Consider the following 24,451-nt stretch of genomic DNA (forward strand, 5'->3'; position numbering starts at 1 on the left):
TGTGGGTGGTGTCATCCCTAGGTAGGTGGGCCTGGATGTGTTTCGTTTTTGTTTGTTTGTTTTTGTTTGATTGTTTTTTGTGGGTTTTTTTTTTTTTTTGAGACAGGGTTTCTCTGTATAGCTTTGCACCTTTCCTGGAACTCACTCTATAGCTCAAGATGACCCCGAACTCACAGAGATCTGCCTGCCTCTGCCTCCTGAGTGCTGGGATTAAAGGCATGCACCACCACTACCCAGCCTGGGATGTTTTTAAAAGGTAGCTGAGCAAGCCAGAGGGAGCAAGCTAGTAAAGCAGTGTTCCTCCATGGTCTCCGTTTCAGTTCCTGCCCAGTACTGAGGTCAGTGCCCTCAAACACCTTTGCCCCCTAATAAGCCTGGCATAATGTTTGAGCCCTCTGCACCTCATCTCTGTCACCCTCTCAGGGTCTTGAGTCAATCAATACCATTCTCCTTTCTTGTCTGCTAACATCTACCACTCCCTGTCCCACCCTCAACCCAAGGGTTGGGACACCTTTTGGCATCAAACCATCCTTTCACAGGGGTCACCTAAGACCATCGGAAAAGACAGAAGTTTACATTACGATCCATAAGAGTAGCAAGATAAGCCAGGCAGTGATGGCGCATGCTTTTAATCCCAGCACTCGGGAGGCAGAGGCAGGTGGATCTTTGTGAGTTCGAGGCCAGCCTGGGCTACCAAGTGAGTTCCAGGAAAGGCACAAAGCTACACAGAGAAACCCTGTCTCGAAAAACCAAAAAAAAAAAAAAAAAAAAAAAAAAAAGTAGCAAGATTACAGTTATGGAGTAGCAATGAAATAATGTTATGGTTAGGTGTCAGCACACCATGGGGAACTGTTTTAGGGGTTCCAGCATTAGGAAGGTTGAGAATCACGGCTCTAGGAGATGGTCTCAAGCTCAGACTTTTCTCAGGGGTCTCTGTCTCCTCCGCAGCTCCTGCCGCGCTCACCCTGTGCCAGTATCCATCAGGTAGTCAGGAACACACAGCTCTGGGGCTAAGCCAGCCACAGTTCCCTGCTCCCCTCTGCCCCTAACCACTGGTGTCCCTGCTGTGTGCAGGACTTCTGACCTAAGACGGCGCTTGTGTGAAGGGAGGGGGTCTGACTTGATGATACAAACCCTCTCCCTGTTAGCATTCTGGCCTGCCTCTTGGGGACCTGCCCAGTGTCCTAATGTCATCTTACATAAAGTCCCCTTTAAGAGAAAACCCCTTCCCCTTCTCTCTCTCTCTTCCTTCCTCTCTCCCTCTCTCTCCTTCCATGAGGCTGTGCATGCCTCCTCTCTCTCTCTCTCTCTCTCTCTCTCTCTCTCTCTCTCTCTCTCTCTCTCTCTCTCTCCCTCCTCCCTTCCCCCTTTAATAATAAAACTTTCTCTGTCTTTTCACCTCGGCTCAAGGCTGCTGCGCATGCCGTTTTTACGGCAGCTTCCAAGACAGCCTAACATGCCTACTTTTCCCATGTCCCCTTCAGGGTCCTCCCAGGGCTGCCTTGCAGCCCAGGACACTCCTGCCCCCACCCTGGAGACTCCTGACCCTTCAGTTCTCCCTCAGCTGCCACCACATCAGCGAGTTCCCAACCAAACAAGCCATTTGGGTGTCTCCCCAGATTCCCATTGCTAGTGTCACGGGTAAAGGAGCCCAAAATAGCAAGCAATGCCCAAGCCTGGCCTGGGAAGGGTTTGTCTTTCCCAGGGGGCAGTCCCCAGGGGCAAGGGTCAGTCCTCGGCTTAGGGATGTATGGATTGCTCACCAACAGCCTGCTTTGGGTTCTGTGCCCAGTCTACACGCTCTCCCCAGGCACAGGCTAGGCTGTGTGTCTGCTGAGCCCCACTCTCTATGTGAAGTGTGGGGACATTTGCGTCCCGGTCTCCCCAAATGCAGCAGACTCTGGCGGCTTATGGGGGTGTTTAAAGGCTCAAGTGAGATGGGCAGTAGAGAAGGGAACGTGTGTGTTTGTTTGTTTGTTTTGTTTTTGAGGTAGATCTCAGGTAGTCCAGTTTGGCCTTTAACTCCCCGTGTAGCTGAGGATGACCTGGAACTCCTGATCCTCCTGCCTCCACCTCTTAGCACAGGGATTACAGGTGTGCACTCCCTACCTGGTTTATGTGGTTTGGGGAACGGAAGCCAGGGCACCACGTGTGTTAGCTAAGCACTCTACCAACTCCATCCCCGGCCTCTGTTTTGTTTCTTTGATACAGAGTCTTGGTCTCTAGACCATGTCTGGAACTCATGGTAATCCTCCTGCCTCAGCCTCCAGAGTGCTGGGATTACTGGCTTGTACCGCAATGTGGCTTGAGAGTATGATTTTAGAACTCCTTGTTACTGTTTGCCCCAAGCTGGATGTGAAGGGAAGGAGGCCGGGAGAACAGACTCGGAGACCGAGGCCTCTATCACTGTGATCCCCAGTTGATGGATGTAGACCTGAGGACCCACACAGTATCAGGCTGGGGGTGGTGAAGGCCCATCCCTTGTCCACTTGACAGCGAGTGGTGATGTGCGCTTTCTCTCAAGTGTTTTTAGAAACACTTGACGCTCTTCTGCTCCGCTTGAAACATTATTCAACAGTGTGTAGGGAGAGTTCTTGGTGTGCAGTAGATGCTCCATAAATGCACATGTAAATGAGTGAATGAAGGAACAAAATCCAGAATGCTACCTGTTCAAATCCGTGTAGGTACATGCTAGCTGCTCAGGCCACCTGTGTAACCCAGCTTCAGTGTGCAGGAGGCCCCGGTTCACCTGGGGGAGGAAACATCTGGAGCAGGTGCAGTTTAGACCTCAGCCTGTCAGACCAGATCATAAGGATGGTTGGGTCTCTTTGGAAGGGTGCAGGGTGCAGCCTCCCTTGAGGGGCAAGCTTTCTCTATCTCTAGGAATACTTGTGAAGCTGAGTGGGAGTGAGTTGGGGTTCAGGATTTGGTTCTATTTCTAGAGGGTTCTTTTAAAACCCAGGGGCACTGATGTGGTGGGCACGCTCCTAGTAACATCCCAACAGTGTTGGGAGCCTGAGGGCGTGTTTCTGACTTAGAGCCACATTTGGCACGGTCTCCAGGGCTCTTGGGAGAGAAGCCTAGCACTGGCTGGGCAAGACTCTTGCAGTGACTCTGGGAGGTAGGCATGTCCGAGGGCCTGAGTCCAAGCCAGTGTCTCCACCAAGAGGTTGTTTCTCTTCACTGCAGGATCCAAGACCACAAAAGCACCTCAGGGTAGTGCTGCTGTGGGCAGTGGGTGTGACAGGGTGCACTGTGTGGTGCCCATGGGGAGGGAGGGGCAGGGGCTGGGTCCCAATGTGAATCTCATCTGTTTGCATGCCTGGGGGGCAGGGAAGGGAGTTTCCAGCAAGGCCCCCTTTCTTATCTGCACCCCAAACTCCTGGCTCTGGCTGTCTGAACGCCTCATCTGGTCCTGCACACTGACAACAGGAAGGATCCTGCTGTGGCTCTGGACAGCCTTTCCGGTTGAGCTGTGGGCAGCTCACCTGCTGTGCTTGTGGCCGTGGACTGAGTGGGAGGCAGGCTGGGGCTGTTGTGGGACACTGTTCCAGTCCACTGAATGACCCAGCCTTGGGAGGGAACCTTGTAGAGCCCCTCCAGCCTCAGTTTCCTTATTTGCACTCAGGAGTGACAGGCCTCTTGGCCTCCAGTGTGGATGAGCAATTCCCCTGCCTCTGCCTCCAGAGTGCTTGCATTGTGTGCCTCTGTGCCCAGTGAAACCTTTTTTTTATTTACTCAGCCTCACTCAGTTATAGTAACACAAACTAAGACAATTCCCAAGAACTTCCATGTTAGAAATGTGTTCACGGGCTGGGCATGGTGATGCACACTTTATCCCAGCACTTGGGGAGCAGAGGCAGGTGGATCTCTGAGCTCCAGGCCAGCCTGGTCTACAGAGCAAGTTCTAGGATAGCCAGGGCTACATTGAGGAACCTGCCTGACTCCATTTTGAAAGCTGGATCAATTATGCTGTGTTTTAAAAAATAAGTGCTTATTTACTGTGAGAACCGAGTTGCTCCGTTCTCTGTTCCTGGAATCTGACCTTCCACAACCCATGACCTGGATTTGTTTTTGAGACTACCCTGACCCTCCCTGACCCTTCCCTAATCACATGGTGGGTGACCACATAATTTTTTTTAAAGACTTTTTTTTTATATTTCTTTATTGCCCCACTGTCTCCCTTCTGTAAAACTACTCTTGACTACTCTTGATTTTACTCCTTAAAAGGGGCCCTAGGCTGCTCTTTTTTTTTTTTTTTTTTTTTGGTTTTTCGAGACAGGGTTTCTCTGTGTTGCTTTGGCACCTGTCCTGGAACTCACTCTGTAGCCCAGGCTGGCCTCGAACTCACAGAGATCCATCTACCTCTGCCTCCTGAGTGCTGGGATTAAAGGCGTGCGCCACCACCGCCCGGCTTGGAAGCATCAAGAAGGTGACGCGTCTTAAGAAAGCACAGCCCCCTGTCAGACCTTGTCTTATGGGCCTCTTCCTTCGAGCTGTGCCAGAGCCCTGTACTTTATAATAACCAATGGTAGGAGTTGAAGAGATGGCTCAGTGATTAGGAGCACCCCCCCAGCTCTTGCAGAGGACCTGAGTTCAGTTCCCAGCACCCATATCAGGTGCCTCACTAGTGAAACTCCAGGCTGAGGGGATCTGATGTTCTCCTGTGGTGACCTGGTGCCCTCTCCTGGCCTCCTCAGGCATTGCACTCGGGTGCACATCTACCACTCCCCCACGTACATGTGGTTAAATAACTTAAACCAGCAGCAGTTAAATGTCTTCCTGAATTCTGTGAGCCATTCTAGCTTTTTTTTTAACTTGAGAGTGGGTAGTAGGCACCCTCTGTTTATACCTAATTGCCTTGAAGTCTAGGGAGGCTTGCTCTTAGCATGTGAGTGGTCCAGTCTTGTGTGACTGTGGTGGATTCTATGCTAGCTCTAGGCAAATGGTGTCAGAACTGAATTGTGTTTTAGGGCACCACTGGGCATCCAGGGAGTAGACTAGTCCCTGGTCAAACCTGTGGCCAGCACTGCCCACTGATACTGTGTCCTAAGCCATGGCTGGCAGAGTCACACATAGGAATGGTCAGGTCCCCGCGATGGCAGGGCTGCTCAGAATCTGCTACCACCTGTGAGAACTCCATGAGTGACTTCCTGGATGCTACCTGTCTGCACACCAGGGACATTCTGGCTGAACTAGGAGTAGGCCACGCTGTGTCTGAGACTCAGAGCCCTCTTGTGGTGCTATACTGTTCTTGTGGTTTATTTCTGTATCCCATTTGTGACAAGGCTCCTCTGAGAGCCCTGTCTACCTCTAAAGGAGACTGACTACTTAATGGCAGCCATTTTCCATTCGAGCCTCTGGGAGTTCTAGAAGTATCTAGGAAGTTCTTTAGTTGCAATAGACATTTCCCTGAGGCTACATGAACTCATTTCCTTTTCCTCAAAAAAAAAAAAAAAATAGGGCTAGGGAGGTGCTCAGTGGGTACAGTACTTGCCCAGCATGCACTAAGTGCCGGGTTCCACCCCCAGCACTGAAGAAACCAGTGTGGTGGTACACACCTGTGACCCCAGCACTTCAGAGGTGGAGACAGGAGGCTCAGTGTAGGGAGCACTAGACACACAGTGAGTCTGAGGGCAGCCTGAGCTATGGGAGACCTGTCTAAAACCAAACAAATCATAAATAAAAATTTAACTTTTGTTTAAACAAACCAAAGCAAACGAATAACCTTGAAATCATGGTTTCTTTCCACCTGCCCTGGGGTAAGCATAGCCCTGCCTTCTAGAACTGATCCTCTGTTGTCTGCTGATTGATGGGCTCTATGGAGTTCATTTGCATTTGTTTTGCATGTGTGTATTCTAATGAGGTAGGGCTGTCTCCAGGTGTGTGTGTGTGTGTGTGTGTGTGTGTGTTGGGGCTTATTCATGCTGGGCAAATGCTCTACCACTGAACTACAGTCCAGCCTCTTAACATTTGGGGCTTATTCATGCTGGGCAAATGCTCTTGTTGATGTCAACATTTTCTTTCAGGTTCATTGGTCCGTCCTATCTAAGGACGGTCTCATCTTTAAACTTTATTTTATTTTCTGTGTCTGAGTGTTTTGCCTGCATGTGTGTGCACCACATGCCTGGTGCCTTCAGATCAGAGAAGGGTGTTGGATCCCTTGAAACTAGAGTTACAAATGGTTGTGAACACACAGTTGTATGCTTGGATCTGAAAGAACAAATACTCTTAGCTACTCAGCCATCTCTCCAGGTCCCAGAAAATTTGATCTCTAAAACTGTATTAGATTTATTTTGTGTGCACATGTGTGTGCACATGTGTGCCGTGTGTGTGTGTGTGTGTGTGTGTGTGTGTGTGTGTGTGTGTGTGTGTAGAGGTCAAAAGATAATTTTCAGGAGTTGGTTCTCTCCTTCTTCCACATGGGATATGGGTCCTGGGGATCAAATTTAGGTTGTTATGCTTGGTGGCAAGTGCCTTCACATGCTGAACCATCTCACTAGCCTGGACTATATAAGACTTTCACTCTTTACGACTCTGCTTACATTAGGTTAGACAGTTTAAAAAAAATTAAAGAGCTGGGTGGTGTTGTAGAATATTATCTAAAGATGTGTTACATTTGTTTATGCTGTGGAATATTTGTTTAATGATGCAAATATGTGTTGCATCATTCTTTTACGTGTTACTTTGTCGGCCCAAACCATCTGATTGGTCTAATAAAGAGCTGAACAGCCAATTGCAAAGGCAGAGAAAGGATAGGAGGGGCTGGCAGGCAGAGAGAATAGGAAGAGAACTCTGGGAAGAGAGGATCGAGGAAGGAACAAGAAAAGAAGAGAGAGGACACCAGGGGCCAGCCATGGAGCAAGAGTGAAAGTAAAATATACAGAAATAAGAAAAAGAAAAAGCCCAGAGGCAAAAGGTAGATGGCATAATTTAAGAAAAGCTGGCTAGAAAAAACCAAGCTAAGGCGAGCATTTATAATTAAGAATAAGCCTCCATGTGTGAATTATTTGGGAGCTGGGTGGTGGGCCCTCAAGATTAAAAAGTAAAAACAACCTACAATAAGGTGGTGGTGCACACCTTTAATCCCAGCACTCAGGAGGCAGAGGCAGGCGGATCTCTATGAGTTTGAGGCCAGCCTGGTCTACAAAGTGAGTTCCAGAACAGTCAGGGCTACACAGAGAAACCCTGTCTGGAAAAACAAAAACAACAATAAAAAATTACATATAGGGGCTGGAGAGATGGCTCAGAGGTTAAGAACACTGGCTGTTCTTCCAGAGGTCATGAGTTCAATTCCCAGCACCCACATGGTGGCTCACAACCATCTATAATGAGATCTGGTGCCCTTTTCTGGCCTGCAGGGATACATGCAGACAGAACACTGTATACATAATAAATAAATCTTAAAATAAAAAATAATTTTAAAAAAATTACATATACACACACTGTCAACATGAATAAATAATAAATTTTAAAGAGACAGAAATTATCTGGATCTAGGCAGGCAAATAATAAGTTTGAGGCCAGTCTGGGCCACTCAGCAAGATGTTTTTGAAATCAATATAATTTGTGGAGGGGCCCCAAAACAGCTTGACCACACAGCTGCCATGACAGGCTTAGGGGCCTAGACACAGCTGATGTGACAGGCTTACTGGCAGGCAATACCCAGATCCAGGAAAAGCCATAAGCTGACACCACCCAGGAATCGGGAAGTACCTGATATCCCAAACATTCCAACCATTAGATAAGGTGGCCAGATGTCCTTGAGTCTAGCACACACCTATTTTTGTTTTATAGATACCCCTAGACAATTGTCAGCCAATCAGGGTCCTGGACCCTAGAAATCCCCTCACCCCAACCTCTGCTATGATAAAAATCCCACTTTGCCTGGGCTCAGGGCTCTCTGCTCTCTCCACTGCGTGGGACAGACCAAGCCCTGGAGCTTGAAAATAAAGGCTCTTTGCTTTTACATGTGGGATTCAGTCTCCGTGGTGATCTTTTGGGGGTCCCCGTGATCTGTGCATAACACCATTAAACTATAAAATCAGTTTGAGAACAGGGTAGCATTTCAGTATCTCAAGATGGATGAAGTTTGAGAGCGAGATGACCCCTGTACAGTATTGTGAATGGCTCTATTCTGCTGCTGTGAACTTGTGAACACACATCATACACCACACATCACACACACATACACACACACATCACACACATATACAATACATCATACATACACATCACACACATATACTATACATCACACACATATACCACACATACACACAACAACAACAACAAATAATAATAATAATAATAATAATAATAATAATAATAATAATAATAGAAAAAATTGAAAAGATCCCAGCATAGCGGCCACACTTGGTTTCAGCCTTCTGAAGCCCCAAGAGATAAAGAAGACTTCTGTCCCGTCTTTGGACTTCAGACCTCCAAGACTGACAGGCAGCAGAGGACGGCAGTGTCTGTGTCTCTCTCCTTCCCTCCCTTCCTCCCCCTGGAACTAGCCAGCAGCAGACTGTTCTCGAACTGGCATCGATCCTCTTGTCTCTGCTGCTGGAGTGTTTGAATTCTCCGCGTGTGCAGCAACATGTCTAGCTTCATGGCTTAAAATCTTACCCTTAATTATATTTAAGTTTTCTTAATTTCAGAGGAAAAACTCAAGCTCCATGGGGCGGGGGAGGGGGTGACCTTTGTGGTCAATCTCTTGTACACAATCCTTGCATGTGTCAGAGTCACGCAAAATGCTTGCTTAAACACTTCTGGGTTCCGGGTGTAGCTAGAGGGAGAGAGCTTGCTGGGCGTGTTATAAGCACCTGGAAATAAAAAACAAACAAGCAAGCAAAATCCCAAAACAAAACAAGAGATTCCTGGGTCCAGCCCCGGGAGCTTGACATTCCTAGAGCTGGAAGGAGATGGCAGTAATCTGCATTGGTGAAAAACTTCCTCGGCGCTCAGCTTTCCCTCCCCTCTGCCCCTCCCTGCTGGAAGGAAGCGGAGCTCCACCCATTGGAGGCGGGGCTTGTTGCTTCCGCCTCCCAGCACGATCCCTCCGTTCTCATTGGCTGTCGCTGGACGTCATCACAGAGCGGTCGCTCCTCCTCCGGAACGCGGGCTCTCACTGTCGTCCCAAGTCCGGCTTGTGCTGGTGGTGTTGGGATGGCGGCAGAGGCGCAGCCCCTTCTGGGCAGGGACCGAGGCGGTGGCCAGGCCCGCTCTGGTAAGTGGCTTTTCTTTTTTTCTCCTAACTTTTTGAGACAGGGTCTCAAGTAGCCAGGCTGGCTTTGAACTCCAGATCCTCTTGTCCTGGGGTTCCTTCTCAAGCGCTAGGGTTACTGCACTGTCACTTCAACTTCTTCCTCATGGGGGAAACTGAGGCTTAGAGAGAGAAGAATGTTCCAACCCAGGGTCCCCAGGCGTAAGTGGCTGAACATCCTGCTGGGAGTGATTTTGCTCTGGCTGCTAGGGGCTGAAGCTGGTGTCCCGAGGCCAGGGTGGCTTCCTTCCCTGTCCCCTTAAGTGCTAGGGGCCCCTTATCCGTTCTCTCCTTCTCTCCTCTTCCTGTGGTCAGGGAAGCTGCTGAACTCAGGGAGAGTGGAGTCATCTTCCCAGCCATCTGCAGAGGCTTAGGTAGTGACTGAGAGGCAGAGGGTTCTGGTTCTCGTTTTCCAGGTAAGGAAACTGAGGCCAAGAGAGAGAGAGGGGAGAGGAGCCCTCCCCACCTCTGACCTACCTCAGGTCACAGCCCACCTTGTGGTGTGGCCACTGCCAGTGTGTACTGTCCTGTGTGTGCAGGCCTGGCCACTCAAACTTCCCTTTCTGGACCTCCTTTCCTCTTCTGTGTGGGAGCAGACCGGATTGGCACAGTGGTCCCTCTCTGCCCATAGCTCATGTCTTTCCATGGAATAATGAGGCCACAGAGGTCCCTAATAGGAGATGCAGAAGCTAGAGGCCGAGATGACCACATGTCCACCTCCTCACCCCTACCCTCCTCTCCTGAGTCAAGTTGAGGCATGTGGTTCAGGGGACACATGCTTTGTGTTGGGGCATCTGGGAGACCTTTCTGGGGCTCCCAGTTGCTGGCTGTGGGACTTTGGCAGGTTTCTTAGCTTGAGTCTCAATAAAAGGGGCAGTAATGGACTGGCGGGGTGGGGGACACATTTGGGGGATCCAAAGAGAAACTCTGTAGAGTCTGGTGTGTGGGTCCTGACAGATGTCTGAGGTAGCAGTGTCATAATGCTTGTAAGTCCTGGCCCTCCAGAATGGACAAGTGACAGATTCAGTCTTCTCTGTTGAGGCAAGACTTAAGGCTGGGCAGTGTCGCATGAGAGACTCTGGGGGCTCTTTGTCCAAACACTGTGGCTTTGGCTAGGGATGTTGAGAACCCAGACAACACTCTTTGTGTTTGCATCTCCTGGGCTGGGCTCACCACGAGAATGCATCTTTCAGTCTCCACACTAGCATCCTGTGAGTGAGAGATGGTCTCCAGGCTCCGGGTTTGGCTGCCCTGTGACCAGACTCTCAAAGTGGGTAGCTGTCACTGCAGGCCTCCCCAAGGACCCCAGGGGTTCCTGCTGTTGTGTCCTGCTGAATCAGGCCTACCTGACTGAGCCCTGCCAAATGTTGCAGAGAGTAGTTTTACTTGTTCCTGGCTGGTATGAAACAGGATGAGGGAGCTTACAGGCTTTGTGGGGTACCTGCAAAGCTGAGGCTCATCTGGCAAGGGTCGTGGAGGAAACTGTGCAGAAAGGTGGAAGGGCTTGCCCAGGGTCACACAGCATGCTGGGCGGGGATCTAGGTTGGCTGTGTAGAGTCTAGAGTGAGAGGCAGAGCAAGCCTAGACCTGGCTGTCAGGAAGTAGAGGTAGGTATCATGGGGGACACAGTGTCCGAGCCCCTGTTATTGGCCCTCACTTTGCCTCATTCTGACCCCGTGTGCCCAGGAGAAGTCCCCTGGCCCTCATGGTTGGAGTTAGAGGTATCAACAGGTGGTTGCTTACCTAAGGTGATGAGCTCAGGGCAGGGCAGGTAGCCCTGGGGGAGTCTCTGGACCCTCAGGTTAGAGGAGGATTCTCTGGCAAAGATGGCAACCTGGGCATGGGCTTAGAGACTCTGGAGAGCCAGGCGTTGATAGGTTCAAGTTCAGAATGTGTGGCGTGGCTGGGGCAGCAGGAGGCGGAGTGGGTGGCCAGATGGGTTCCCAAGTGCCAAGATGGGGTGAAGTGTGGACCTGAAGCATCGGGGACCCCCAGGAACCCATGACATGCTTCCTAGAACTTGTGACAAGCTTCCTAGAGCTGCAGGGTGTGAAGGATGCTGGAGTGGGAGTGGGAGGGCCTTCTTCAAGCACCCGATGCCTGGGTGAGCTCAGGTAGCAGGATCCAGAATCTTATATACCAACAGCCAGAAGCTGGATGAGAGGCCCCTGTTGTTACAGAGCCCTGGGGTGCTGACCCACACCTGTGATGGCTTGTCTGGGTGGACATGAGTTCTTGTAGCTGGTTCTGAGCCTCAGCTAGTTTCCCGTCTAAGCAGCTTTTGTGGTTCATGGCTCCAGACCCAGGCTACACTCTCTAGGGTATGACCGGGCTTCTGGGCTCTCCCAGGATGCCCTCAGCTGCCTTTCTCCTTGGGCCAGTTGGTTTTCGGTTCTGCCATGCTGGGAACACAGCAATATGGCTTCCTTTCATAGCCATCCCAGGAATCCTTCAGGAGTGCCAGCACCCACAACTCCCAGAGTCTCTCTGAGAAACAGGGTGCCTTTAGGATAAGCCTCATGGACATACACGTGGGGAAACTGAGGTCCTTGTTGATAAGGTATTGTAGCATGGTCAGGGTAAAGCCAGGAGTGAGGTACATCTCTGGTTATCCTCTGGGGTTTGCTGCCTCTGTTCTTTGACCCTAGACGTGATTCCCAAGAACTGGAGCAGGTGGCTCTTCAGAGACAGAGGGCACACTGTGTAGGCAGCCGCTGGGGCTCTGGCCATGGTTGTGTGCGGGCCTCAGGGCTTCTTGCTAGGAGGCTCTGTTCTTAGCAGGGCATAGCTCCTGTGGGTCCCAAGAGGCTGGACTTTATAAAAACCAGAACTGCAAACTGAGATAGCTCCATTGCCCATTTTGTTTCCAGCATGATGAGATGTGACTTGTTGGGGCTGTGCAGACCCCTAGTTCCTCTGCTCAGGGTAATGTTTGGGGACCACCTGGTCCTGAAGGTGGGGAGGGAGGGAGAGCTCTGTGGTTGTTAGTACTGGCTGAAGAGTGAGAACGATACCTTTGCTCATGTTGGTGTGAAATCTTATGTTCCTTGGATAGAGGTTACCCCGTCTCACAGTGGGCGATACTGGCTGAACTGGTGATACTGGTGGAGGTGGCAGGGGTGACGATGGCCGAGTGGTGATGGCAGCCCCTTCCCTGAGCACCAGGGGCTCCTGCACCACATGGCACCCACTTGACGAGGGCAACCATTCCTGCTCTTTCCATGTTAGTGGATGGGGCCAGGCTCTGAGCCCTGAGTGCGGTACCAGGGTTCTGCAGTCGCTACTGCCTCCGTGTCCTTGTGCACGCCGTGTCCTGGGCAGTGGTGGTCCTGGGGTAGAGCTGCCTTTGCTCTGGGCCTGATGTCCTCTACCCATGCCATGTGTTTTTACCTGTTGGGCACTCTGGCTTGGACAGGTACCTGCTTCAGAGTGGGGGGGGGGGGCCTCTGGCTGCAGCCAGCCGCAGCCAGCCGGCTTCCTTCCTGCATGTGCTCATCCTGGGGAGGTGAAGCTGCAGCTGTCCCATTTGCTCACCTGGTGTGTTCCCTCTGCCTGCAGATGCCGCAGCCAGTCAGGAGCTCTGCATAGACCAGGCCGTGGTCTTCGTTGAAGATGCCATAAAGGTGTGTAGTGGCTGTCCTGCTGATCAGGAGTCTACCCTGTCCCTTTGTTCCTTACTGTCCTGGGGCAGGGGCCTTCATTTAGGATAGACACAATGGCAGGTACCCGGACCTGGCTGTCCCTTGTCCTCTGATGGAGGCCATCTCCTTAGTGTTGGAATCATGGTGTCAGTGATTTAGTATGTACTGAAGCCTGCCTTGGGCCACCCTGTGCTAGGCCCGGGAGACGTCTGCAGGGTGGATACAGTTGTATTGGAGAGTGGAGCTGGCCTTCCATGCACAGCCTTAGCCTGTACTAAGGGAGCTCTCTCCACTGGGCAAGCTCTGTAGCTTGTGCCGGTCTAAGCCCGAGGCCCGGTGAGGGGCCTGTTTTGTGCCCCTGCTGACACAGCCTCGCTCTAGCACCCCTGGATTAGGCCTGCCTCTGCGGAGATTGGATCACTACATGTGTGGTATTGGGCGCAGTCAGGGCATACACATGTGACACTAAGGGGAACCCCTCCCACACCCGTATGTGCGTGCCACTGAGGGGACCCTGCTCAAGCCCAGTGTGTGGCGGTACTGGGTGAACCCACTCACATCCCTGTGTGTGCGGTGCTGGAGAGACCCAACTCAGATCTCTTTGTGTGTAGCACTTGGGGACAGTGCTAAAGCCCGTTCGTGCGCGGCACTGGGTCCAGGGACCCTGGTCACTTCCCTGTGTTGTGTGGCACTGGAGGGACCCTGCTCATTTTGCGGTGTGTGTGGCTCAGTATCGTGGGAGGATCTGTCTCATGCTCATGTGCCCTTTGTTCCCAGTACCGTTCCATCTACCACCGCATGGATGCCGGATCGTTGTGGCTTTACCGCTGGTATTACTCGAAACTGTACCAACGGTGAGACTGCACCCCAGTGGAACCAGGCTGTGCAGACCTGCTTGGTGGGCTTGGGCCGACCCTACACTGTCTTGGGCTAAGCATGCTCCCAATCCTCATGGACATAGAGATGACCCTTGGTCCCTTCTCCACAGAGGAGCCAGCTGTGGTCAGAAGGTGGTAAGGGGCTTCCTCCTCAGAACGCTGGGTCAGCCTAGTCACGGAGTCTTGGGCAAGGCTGTGTTACTTGGCCAAGCCTGGTGGTCACAGCCAAAAAATGCCAGCTTCGGCCTTCCACCCCCGAGACCCCAGTGCACCTCCCAGTTGGCGCACCCACTGACAGTGTCTGTCTCCTTTCCAGAGTGCTGGGCTTCACCATTTTCTTGATCCTGGCCTTGGCTTTTGTGGAGTTCCCATCATCATTCACGAGAACCGCAGATTTGCGTTACCGCTCCCAGCCCTGGCAGCCGCCCTGTGGCCTGACCGAGACCATCGAGGCATTCTGCATGCTGGTCTTCCTGGTTGACCTCTCTGTGAAGGTGAGATGGGGGTACGCGGGTCTACCCACAATGCTCCTGGTGTTGTCCAGATTCTCTGAGCTATCGTTGTGTGGTTGCTGCTGGTGAGCCTTGGCACCTGAGTGAAGGCCTGGGGTGTGTGTGTGTGTGTGTGTGTGTGTGTGTGTGTGTGTGTGTGTGTGAGAGAGAGAGAGAGAGAGAGTGAGAGAGCAGGATGGGCAGGACCCTACCTCCTGGATCACTTTCCTGGAGTGGCCGTCAGGCCCACCCAGTGCATGTCCTGTTTGTCCTCCTGTCTTGGAATGCTCTCCCGTTTGCTCTGCATGCACTGTTGACTTAGATGACGAAATTGGTGGGACTCCTGTCACCAATGAGGAACTCAGCCAGAGAGGCTAAGTGCCACCTCTGAGGTCGCACAGTGAGTCACTTGCAGCCTTGGCAGGAATGCATGCTTCCTGACCCCTGCTCAGCACCTCACTCCCCACCAGTAGTGCACAGAGACTGGACTGTTAAAGTCCCCGCTCGTCTGTTGCCCATGTCCTTGGGTGTGCACGGATGCCCTCTGCCTGGCTGCAGGCCTGTGTCGGCCTGGCCTGCTCTTCACCGTTCTCCATCTCTTGCAGGGCTACCTGGTGGGGCGGGCCCAGTTACAGGAGCACCGGTGGCTGCTGGCCTACCTTGTGGTGCTGGTTGTGTCTGTGGTGGACTGGACTGTCTCGCTGAGCCTCGCTTGTGAGGAGGTAGGTGGTGCGTCAACTCTGAGACTGAGGCAGCGCTGTGGGTGTGGTGTGCGGGTGCAGCTGAGCCCTGGGTCATATGTCTGTCTGCCCGTATCCTGGAGGGCTTTGCTTTCCCCCATGGCAGGGAAGGGACTGTGGCTTGAAGGCCAAGGTTTCCCCTGTCGTTCCCCATTGGTGAGAGTACCTGGGAGCAGGGTCCGGGTTGCTGTGACTCCTGATGCTTCAGGTTGCAGTGAACTCTCCTGGTTAGGTCCCTTATAAGAAAGCCACCCCAGGGAATCACTGTGCCCATAGTTTCACACCCAGAGCTGTTTGAACTCGGCACTAATAAGCCTCATCCACTCTGACCACAGTCCCATGCTTCCTCAGAAGCACCCAGGACCCTGGGAGGTGGTCTGGGCAGCAAGGCAGGGGCAGGTTGGTTTGGCCTTCATGGATCTGTTAGCATGTGACGGGAAGATGGGTACATCAGTGGGAATTGAATAGAAGGACTAAGACTGGTCCTGAGGACTTAGTGGAGCCGAGGGGGCTGATGGGAAACAGTGCTTAGAATCCTGGGGGAATCCCAGCTGCAGAGCTGGCTTGTCCTCTGCTCTTTGGGTGGATCGTGCCTGGTAAGGACAGCCAGTGAAGGGAAGGAGGGAAGCTTGTCTCTCATCACCAGCCTGCAGCCTTTCCCAGGCCCTACAGGGAACTGATGGGAGAGAGTGGTAGGTGGTGGGTCCCTGCCCCTGTACCCAGCAGAGACTGAGGGGGCCACGGAGGTACAGTTCCACAGCTATTTGGTACCTTCTACTTCCTATGTCCACTCAGGACAGGATTTCGCCCTCCCTTGTAAGATGCAGCTCCTTTTCTGATTGAGGAAGAGGTGCCCATGCCTTCCCGGAACAGGAGGGACATGGCCCTATAGCCACCATTTCTCACCGAAGCTTCCCATGGGTCTCTGCACCTGGCAAGCCAAGTTCCCAGCCGTACCTCCGCCAAGGATGCTTATGTCTTCCAGGAGGGAGGGAGATGAGGCAAAGAAGCTCCTTGTGACGCACAAAAGAGTCCACCCAGTACATGAGCCAAGGTTGGGATGCACAGGCATCGAGCGGCCCTGGCCATCTAAGAGGTCTTTATAATGTCGCTCTGCAGCCTGCTGCTGTCCCTGTGCCTCATACTTGTTAGCTGGCCAGGTTTGTCATGGACACCGAGACCTTCATTCCTAGAGGTGGATTCTCGAATTCTGCCTCTTTCTTCAAATAGCTGGAGTGTTGTGTCAGCTCCTTCCAGGGCCTCGTGCATGGTGCTGAGCAAACGCTTTACCACTGAGTCACTCCCTGGCCCCACAGCTGGAGTTTTCCCTGGAGGACGTGGCGCCTCCTTATCACTCTTGAGTGGCAGTGTCCTGTGCTGTCCTCTGGAGTTGGCCCTTTGGACAAGTTAGGTTCCCATGTGGTAGGACCAGTGTGTGTCCTTGGTGGCTTCTGCCTTTGGAAGTGGATACTTGCAGACTAATAGGGCCCAGAATGGCAAGATGAACACTAGAGATGTGGTCACTGATGCCAATACCCAGCTTCCTGTCCAGCTGAGCCTGAGTCCTTTGAGACTCTGGATCCTTCCTGCAGGCCATGGATCTGGCAGCCACATTGCAGAAGGGTTCCTCATCACACTGAGGTAGTGGGAACTGCTCACTGGGTCATTTTCAAGCTCTAGGATGGGGGTGCTTGGTGAGACACCGTGGACGGGAGGGCAGAGCATAACTGATAAAGCTGTTTGTCCAGGGATGGGTCAGTGTCCCACATGGGGAAGGGCACAGTACCATCTGTCACCAGGGGCCATGTAGTACCTTATGCTAGGCTCTGCTTCTGCAGAGTGGGTGTGTCATTCATTGGCCCCAGGTAGAACCTTCACCCGTGTCCTGGTGGCTTCTTCATGTGTAGCTGACTGAGGTCAGAGGCTCAGGGTATTTGTAGGACCTACTGAGTTGATATGCTGGTTAGACACTTCTGGGGCCTGGGACCTGGGCATCCCGTGCCTGTTTGGAGGGACCTGTCCACGTGTGTCCTCTAAACTCTCTGTTTCCAATCCTTCAGTTCTTTTCACGACATTCTCTGCTCTCAGGAATCATGTCCAGTTAGCAGGACCCCTGCCTGCCGCCTCTCTCTGAGGGACCTCTCTCCTAAGGCTGTCATGCCACACGAGGTCCATCTCTGGTTAGGTGGCTGTATGACTCAGAACCTCTGTGGCTATCAGGACCCTCTTGAAGCCCTCCCCCAGATGCTGGGTGGCTTGATAGGGAGGGCCAGGCACCTGACCTGCTCTGCCAGACCAGGTTCGGCTTCTGCCCAATTAAGTGCTCCAGGTGGATGGGTTGGGTGGGCACTGGTGGCTGTGACCATGCACACCCTCTATCTCTGGGTGCTTGCTTCCACTCTGGGATCTGGGTTCTGATCCTCAGTGTCATCCTTGGAGATGGTCACCTGGATGTACCTTCTCTCATCCTCAGTCTGTGGTATTGCTAGGCCCACACAGCCAGCAGGACCGTAAGTAGTGTTGTGTCCCTGTGTGACTGGAGGTGGTCCAGATGCCTGGAGGGTGATGAGTGTCCAGAGGGCTGGACAACACTGGGGTTCTGGCTGCCACTGTGGGTGCTATGTGGTGGTCCGGAGAGCTGAGGGCACTGATCTGTCAGTCATCGGAGCCAGGCAGGGCATCCGGGTTGGTCCAGAGCCCTGAGCAGTTTTCTGGTTGTCATGGTTCCTGTTGCCCTCTCATTCTGTCCAGGCTCTGGGGCTCTTCTGTGTGAGCACAGCCTAGGGGGACCAACAAGCCCAGGGTCCCGTGGGAGCCTGTCATGTGTTGGTGCTGGTGGGCCATTGTCCTGTGTTACCAGGTGCTAGAAAGAGAGGCTGCTGGTAAATTATTGCAGTGTGACAGGTGCTGTGATGGAGAGGAACTCAGGACAGTGAGCAGAGGGCAGGAGACCTCAGGCCAAGATACAAGGAATGCTGTGAGCTGTCAGCGCTGTGGCCAGCAGGCCTAGGATGGCTGGAGTGGTTGGCAAGGACTACTCCCTTCTCCAGGCCCTGGGATCCCTAGAAGGAAGATGTGTGTGGTCCTGGTTCAGTGGCTGGCTTCTTCTTGTCTTCCAGCCCCTGCGGGTGCGTCGGTCACTCCGTCCCTTCTTCCTGATGCAGAATTCCTCCATGATGAAGAAGACCCTGAAGTGCATACGGTGGTCGCTGCCAGAAATGGCCAGGTGAGCACTGGGGTTGGAAGCTGCACGCTCGGCCAGAGGGACCAGAGGGGAGGCCTGCTCCTATGTGGGTATGGTTGGGGCAGCCCCCTGGGTACTCCCAGCCCAGCATCCTGCAGGACCTGTTTGGGGTCCTGGACAGACCTGGGCAGACGCTATAGACTCACACCCCCTACACTCAATTGCTGAGTTGAGCAGATGCCTCTTTTCTTGTCTCTGGGGTCTCCCGTTGGTTGTCTGCACCTGCTACTTCAGGCCGGCTGTCTCTTCCACTGTGTGCAGCTATGCTGCCCTGGAAGCACTGTAGCTCTCAGGGTCCAGCTCTGCGGAACTTCAGCTCTCCAGACTTTTCTCAGCCCCCTTGGCTCCTGCCAGAAAAAAAAATGTCACCCATGTCCTTCCTCTGCCTCCAGTGCCTTCCCTGGTAGGCCGTGTGCCTGTCCAGCCCAAAAAGATGAAAATGACCTCTGTCCTCTGTGTCCTGGTCCCTGGCTGGCATGCCCCTGAGGTTGTGTCCCAGGGCTGAAAATCCTCAGCGTCTCCAAGGAGAGGAGGGAACACTGTGCCCGTACCTGAGACCACGGGCAGGATGGGGGCGGGCCTCTTCGGGTGTGTGGCCTGTGCTGGACCAGGCTGAGCACCATCCTTTCTCCCAGTGTTGGGCTGCTGCTGACCATCCACCTGTGCCTCTTCACCATCATTGGGATGCTGGTGTTCACCATTGGTGAGACGGTGAGTATGGCCTTGGCCATAGGTGGGGCTCATAGGCCCTTGTCCTGCAAAGCCTGCCTGCTTTGGAGTAGCCAGGGTGGCGGAGGGTGACAGATCAGGGAGTGGGTCATGACACCTCTTGAGGGTCTGTGCTTGTGACCTTCTCCTCGTCCCTGTATGACAGGCTCTCCACTGAGGGTGCCTTGAAGGTTCCCCTCCAGTCTGACGATGCCTCAGCCAGGGCTGTCCATGCTGGTGCCTGCTCCACGCCCCAGCAGTGCTTGGCTAAGTTCCTGGCCTCTGACTCTGGGCCCCTGCCCTGCCCAGCTGCAGTTAAGGCTTTAGCTCTAGTAACTTGTTGTCATGGGGAGGTGTCCACCTGTCTGTCTGTGGGGACATCTGCCTTGGTTGCTCAACTTTAGGTTCTGTGTGTCTCTCCTCACATCTAGCAGGGGTTATGTCCCAGCCAGGTCACTGTCCTCCAGCCTGGGCCATCCTGCATCTCTGCATCTGTTGTGGGGTATGGCTGATATGGTCACAGCCTGTCACCTCATGACACTGAGGTGACATAATGGAGCTGTGCTGCCAGGGTGGGAGAAGACAAGATGGTGCCTTCCAACCTTGGGGTGCTAGGGTGGTCCCGTGTGTACCTGGTGTACCTACCTGTGAGTGTCTCTCTATCTGTGGGCCCATCATCATCTCTGCGTGACTCTCTAGATAACTCTTGTCTGTGGGTGTCTCGGGATGTGTAGTGTGTGACTGTGGATGTTCCCTGCCTCCCCTGTGCCCAGCAGGTCTTCCAACCCTGTCATTTCTTGTGACACTCATGTCCTCCACCACTAGTCATTTGTGACATGTGCATGTCTGTGAGTCTGTGTTTGGCCATTTGTTTCTATGCCTGTCTGTGTCCCATGTGTTGCGTGTCTGTTGGTGTCTCTCCGTGTACATGTCTGTGAGTGTTTGTGTATTTGTCTGTGTCTGGGTGTGTCTCCACGTCTATGTATGAGTGTGTTTCTGTGTGAATATGGGTGTGTCTGTGTGCATGTCTTGGGTATGTCTCTGTGTGCGTGTCTGGATGTGTCTCCGTGTCTGTTTCTCTGTGTCTTTATTTCCATGTCTTTGTGTAGTGTATCTCCTCTGTGTTTGTAGGCATCTCCATGATGTATCTGGTGAGTTCCTGGGTCTGTGTGGGCAGGAGCAGGGGCTGGACTGCCTTCCACACCCTGAAGACCTCTGTGTGACTGCCCCATGACTGTGATCGCTCTTGTTTCTCAGAGCCTGGGTTAGGGAGTGTGTGGCGGCTGGCAGTGACTATACAGAGTGTGGGGACCTCTCCCCAGGAGTGCTATATCCGGAGCTACCAGAAGATTCCTCCTACAGACTGGGTTTCTGCCCCGTGAAGGGGAACTAGGCTCTGCAGGATGAGGGTTGCGTAATTGAGGGTGACTTCCTGTCATGGTCTTCCTATTCCCTGTCCTCTGTTGTAGTTGGGAGGGTGTGAGGACTGGCCCTTGCTGAGTTCCTTGTCCTTGGCCATCTCCAACCTTGCCAGCCTGGTGTGGGGAACAGGTTGAGAGCCTGCTGCATGTCCCCATGGTCCAGCCTGGTGTGTCCAGGCTTGTATTAGCTGAGGACGCAGCAGCTAACCTTGTCTGAGTCCCTTCCGTAGGCTTTGTCTGTAGCTGCTCCACTTGCTCCCCACATCCTCCTCACCACATGGTGCTGGCATTTGGGGCACGGGGTGTCCCTAGCTGCAGCAATGTCATTACACCTCACAGGCTGTATGCCGCATCAGGCCGTGGCCATGTGTTGGCGGTGGGCTGGGTGTGAACCCAGGTTCTTACAGCCGGGGTTCCCTCCGCTGCCTCGGGCCCATGGCTCAGAAGAGCCTACACAGCTCGTGGAAGGAGTAGATTTGTGGAGGGTGCTGCAAGAGGCCTGCGGGGAGATGGGCCAGGCCAGGCCCTCCTGCCTTGGACGTGTCTCATCCCCCTGCTCCGCAGCCTCAGTCTGGAAGTGGATGCAGGTGCTAGACCCTTCCTAGACTAACACGAAACCCTCCCTGAGCTCTCTCAGTGAGCCCTAGAGGGCTTCCTTCAGTCCTCTGATGCTGTCCCTGGACATGTCCTTGGGGGATGGCTTGTCCTCTGGGCCCCTTAGCTGAGCAGTGTCTTTGAAGGAGTTCAATGTCCTGAACCTGAACCCAGGTGGGGCTACCTGGTCCTCCAGTAGCAGCACCTTGCCTCTCCCATGCCCAGCATGTCTCTCAACCTTGTTGCTTCTGTGACATTCATGTCCCCCACCCCTAGTCATCATTTGTGGCATCTGTTACCACTGATCTGTTGTCAGGCCCCATGGGCGGCAGACGGGTGACAGTGCTCTTTTGTAGACCAGACAAGTGGGTTCTGAGGTTGATGCTTGTCCTGGATCCTGTGCGGTGGGGAGGCTGCATCAGGCGGCTGCTTGCTGGGCTGTTGGCAGAGCTTGGCCTTTGGATGGCAGCAGCACCTTGGAAGTTGTTTGAGGAGAAAGTTGGTTCTGTGTGCATGCCATCTGCTTCCTGTAGATCACTTGCCCTGTTTACATTGCCACCCATTTTCTGGCTAGAGTCCACAGCTTGGTAGGCACAGGGTAGCTCTAGGGGACATCCTAGAGTTCAGGAGTATGGAGTTGAGGCTACTTTGAGGCAGATACACTGCCCATATTTGCTGCCCTCTATGTCAGGGAGTCCAGAGGCTGGGAGCCCATGCATGGCTACTCATGCTGACAGCTGTGGTAAGCCACAGCTGTGTGGATAAGGAGCGCCATGAGTGGCCTGGGGCCTCTGCTTCTGGAACAGTGAGTCTCTTCTGTAGGGGGAGGGTCCCATCCCAAATCACTAGAGACACCCCACTACCCTGTGGCAGCTTCCTTGAGGCCACACTTACCAGTCTAGGTCTTTGCCCATCCCACCCCTGGCTCCAAGGAGACTGGCAGGTCCTTCATGTTGTTGCTTGGCTGCCAGGCTGCTATGCTTAGCTAGGCTGGCTCAGGGTTTTCGTCGAGGTTCTGGATAGTCTACTGTGGTCAGAAGCCTTCTTACGTGCCTGCAGGCCCTGAGTTCAGAACCTGCTGGCAAGTGATGGGCAGATGCAGGTCAGGGGTGCTGACTAAGACCTCAGCTGGGAGACAGAGGTCCAGGTGGCTACCTCATCTGCTCTCAGGATGAAGCACAGGACAAGGAGAGGCTGGCCTATTTCCAGAACCTTCCACAGGCACTGATGTCACTCCTACTGCTGCTGACGACTTCCAACAACCCAGATGGTAGGTGTGGGGTGTGGGAGCTGGGAGGGGCAGAGAGCCTGGCCTGGGAGGGCCGGTTGGGATGCTGAGTTCTGGAGCTTGCCCTTTGTGTTAGCATGGGGATATGATACTGGGTCCCTCTCTCCTATCTCTCATCCTTTGTGTTCTTGGTCCCTTCCAGTCCCTTCTTTCTTTTCTTGGCTCACTTTGTCTTGTCGTTTTATTCCTTGGAGAAACTGAAAGTGTGTGGTGGTCTGTGGTGATGTGGCATTGGTCAGTGGTTCCTCTATAGTGACCTCTTTGGGGCCTGGCCACGTTCCCACCCAGGCCTGCTGTGAGGTGCATGCCATTCAGGATCATCGAGTGTGAGAGACCTCAGGTCCTACCTGGCCATGGTTGGGTGCCGCCAGGTCCTCCAACTACTCCAGTGTGGACCGTGCCAGGATAGGAAAGCTGCAGTCCCCATATCTGCTGTGGCCTGGCCACTGCGGCTAGTGCCATTTATCCTGGTCTTGGGTTTCAAGACCTTGGAGACCTCCCCTGAGGGCAGCCTGGGATTCCCATCCCAGAAGTGCTGTGCAGCTTGACCCGAAGCCGGTCACTGTGGGAGAGCTGCTGTGTGGCTTGGGGTGTGGTCACAGGCAGGCCCATCAAAGAACTTCCATCCCAGGGGGTACCAGTAGTGGAACATGAAGTCCTCAGCCCCCCTGTCAAGGCAGATCATGCGGGGTCAGGGTGGACATGGGGCCAGGTGCTGCTCTGACTCTTCCTTTGTCTCAGTGATGATTCCTGCATATATCAAGAACCGGGCCTACGCCCTCTTCTTCATAACCTTCACCTTGATAGGTAAGTGCTGGTGGGTGTGCGTCGACACCAGGCAGGTGTTCACCCATGTGTGACAGGATCCCCATGCTCAGGAGTGGCTGTAAACTGGCCTCTACTTTTCTAACTAACTCTCCTCAGCTTGCTTCTTCCCGTAACTTTACCTCAGTCTGCCCTCACCCTGTAACTTCCCCTCCCCCACACCCCTTAACTCGACCTTAGCCTGCTTTCACCTTATGGCTTTACCTCAGCTCATCCCCTAGACCTTCACCTTCAGCTGACCTCTCAGTGTGTAATTTCACCTCAGCCTGCTCCCTCAGCTTGCTCCCAACTTACAGCTTCGTCTCAGCTTGTCCACCCTGTGTCTTCACCTCACCGTGCTCCCCATACAGCCTCACTGCTCTGTGTCTTCTCCTCAGCACGGTCCCTCTGTATACTGCTGACCCATTCTTCGTCTCAGCCTATCCCACCCCTATAGCTTCACTCCAGTTTCCCATCCTGTACCTGTGTGTGGCCCCACACCACCGGTAACTTACCTCAGTCTGCTCCCCATCCCAGCTTCATCTTAGCATGCCTGCTCCACTCTTCCCCCTGGTGGTATGTGACAGTTGATGTCCCTGTCTGTCTTCTTATCCATGGCTAGGAATGCTTGGCCTCAGCCCATTGATGGACAAGGATGCAGGAGTCTGGGCGTTGTGTGTGTCCCCTGTTAGGAGACAGAAGGGAACTCTGTGAATGTGACTGTGGTTGGTCATCCTGTGCTCCTGGCCCCCATGCCTAGGCTGGCTGAGACCTTTGAGCCCGAGGACGGTTTTGGTCACTGGCTGCTTCAGGCTCTGCTCCGCTGGCCTCAGGTCAGGAGGGTGGTGTTTTTTCCTTTCACAGGAAGCTTGTTTCTGATGAACCTGCTGACAGCCATCATCTACAGTCAGTTCCGTGGCTACCTGATGGTGAGCCGCCCTGAGCCCCTGCTGAGCTGTGCCAGAGCTGGCCCCAGAGGCCAGGCAGAGTGGGCCCCGGGTCAGCTGACCCTGATGGGATGGGGAGCCGGTTGCTCTTGTGGACCAGCTCAGGGACATAGTGAGCCACGGTCGGCAGCCACCCCTGCCTTGCCTTGGCTGGCCTCCCCGCTCTGAGGACCGTCCCTTGGAGTGAGGGGCTGGCTCCCTAGGCTCCCCCTTAGCCCACTCCCCAGGGCAGGGCGGACAAGGATAGAGATGTGTGTGGGAACTGCCGGAGCTGGGTGCTCAGAGCCGTGCTCTTTACAGAAGTCTCTACAGACCTCGTTGTTCCGGCGGCGGCTGGGGGCCCGTGCGGCCTATGAAGTCCTTGCTAGAGACACCCCTGAGGCGTGAGTGCCGGGTGGGGTCCTCCCCAAGGGCAGTATGCTCTTTT

At 53.5% G+C, this 24,451-nt stretch overlaps 1 protein-coding gene across 1 annotated transcript in view; it reads left to right on the plus strand.

Moving 5' to 3' along the window:
* The first annotated feature begins 9,119 nt into the window (after window positions 1–9,119).
* Window positions 9,120–24,451, plus strand: part of Tpcn2 (two pore segment channel 2) — a 31,310-nt gene continuing 15,978 nt past the window's right edge. Inside the window, exons 1-11 of the mRNA XM_059263912.1 lie at window positions 9,120–9,232; window positions 12,827–12,891; window positions 13,687–13,763; window positions 14,104–14,281; window positions 14,884–15,000; window positions 18,138–18,244; window positions 18,898–18,973; window positions 22,156–22,255; window positions 23,015–23,080; window positions 23,942–24,006; window positions 24,325–24,407. Coding sequence (XP_059119895.1) covers window positions 9,172–9,232; window positions 12,827–12,891; window positions 13,687–13,763; window positions 14,104–14,281; window positions 14,884–15,000; window positions 18,138–18,244; window positions 18,898–18,973; window positions 22,156–22,255; window positions 23,015–23,080; window positions 23,942–24,006; window positions 24,325–24,407 — 995 coding nt within the window. The 5' untranslated portion in view covers window positions 9,120–9,171. The remainder of the gene's footprint in view (window positions 9,233–12,826; window positions 12,892–13,686; window positions 13,764–14,103; window positions 14,282–14,883; window positions 15,001–18,137; window positions 18,245–18,897; window positions 18,974–22,155; window positions 22,256–23,014; window positions 23,081–23,941; window positions 24,007–24,324; window positions 24,408–24,451) is intronic.

Source organism: Peromyscus eremicus, chromosome 1, assembly GCF_949786415.1.
Source record: "Peromyscus eremicus chromosome 1, PerEre_H2_v1, whole genome shotgun sequence".
Classification (NCBI taxonomy): domain Eukaryota; kingdom Metazoa; phylum Chordata; class Mammalia; order Rodentia; family Cricetidae; genus Peromyscus; species Peromyscus eremicus.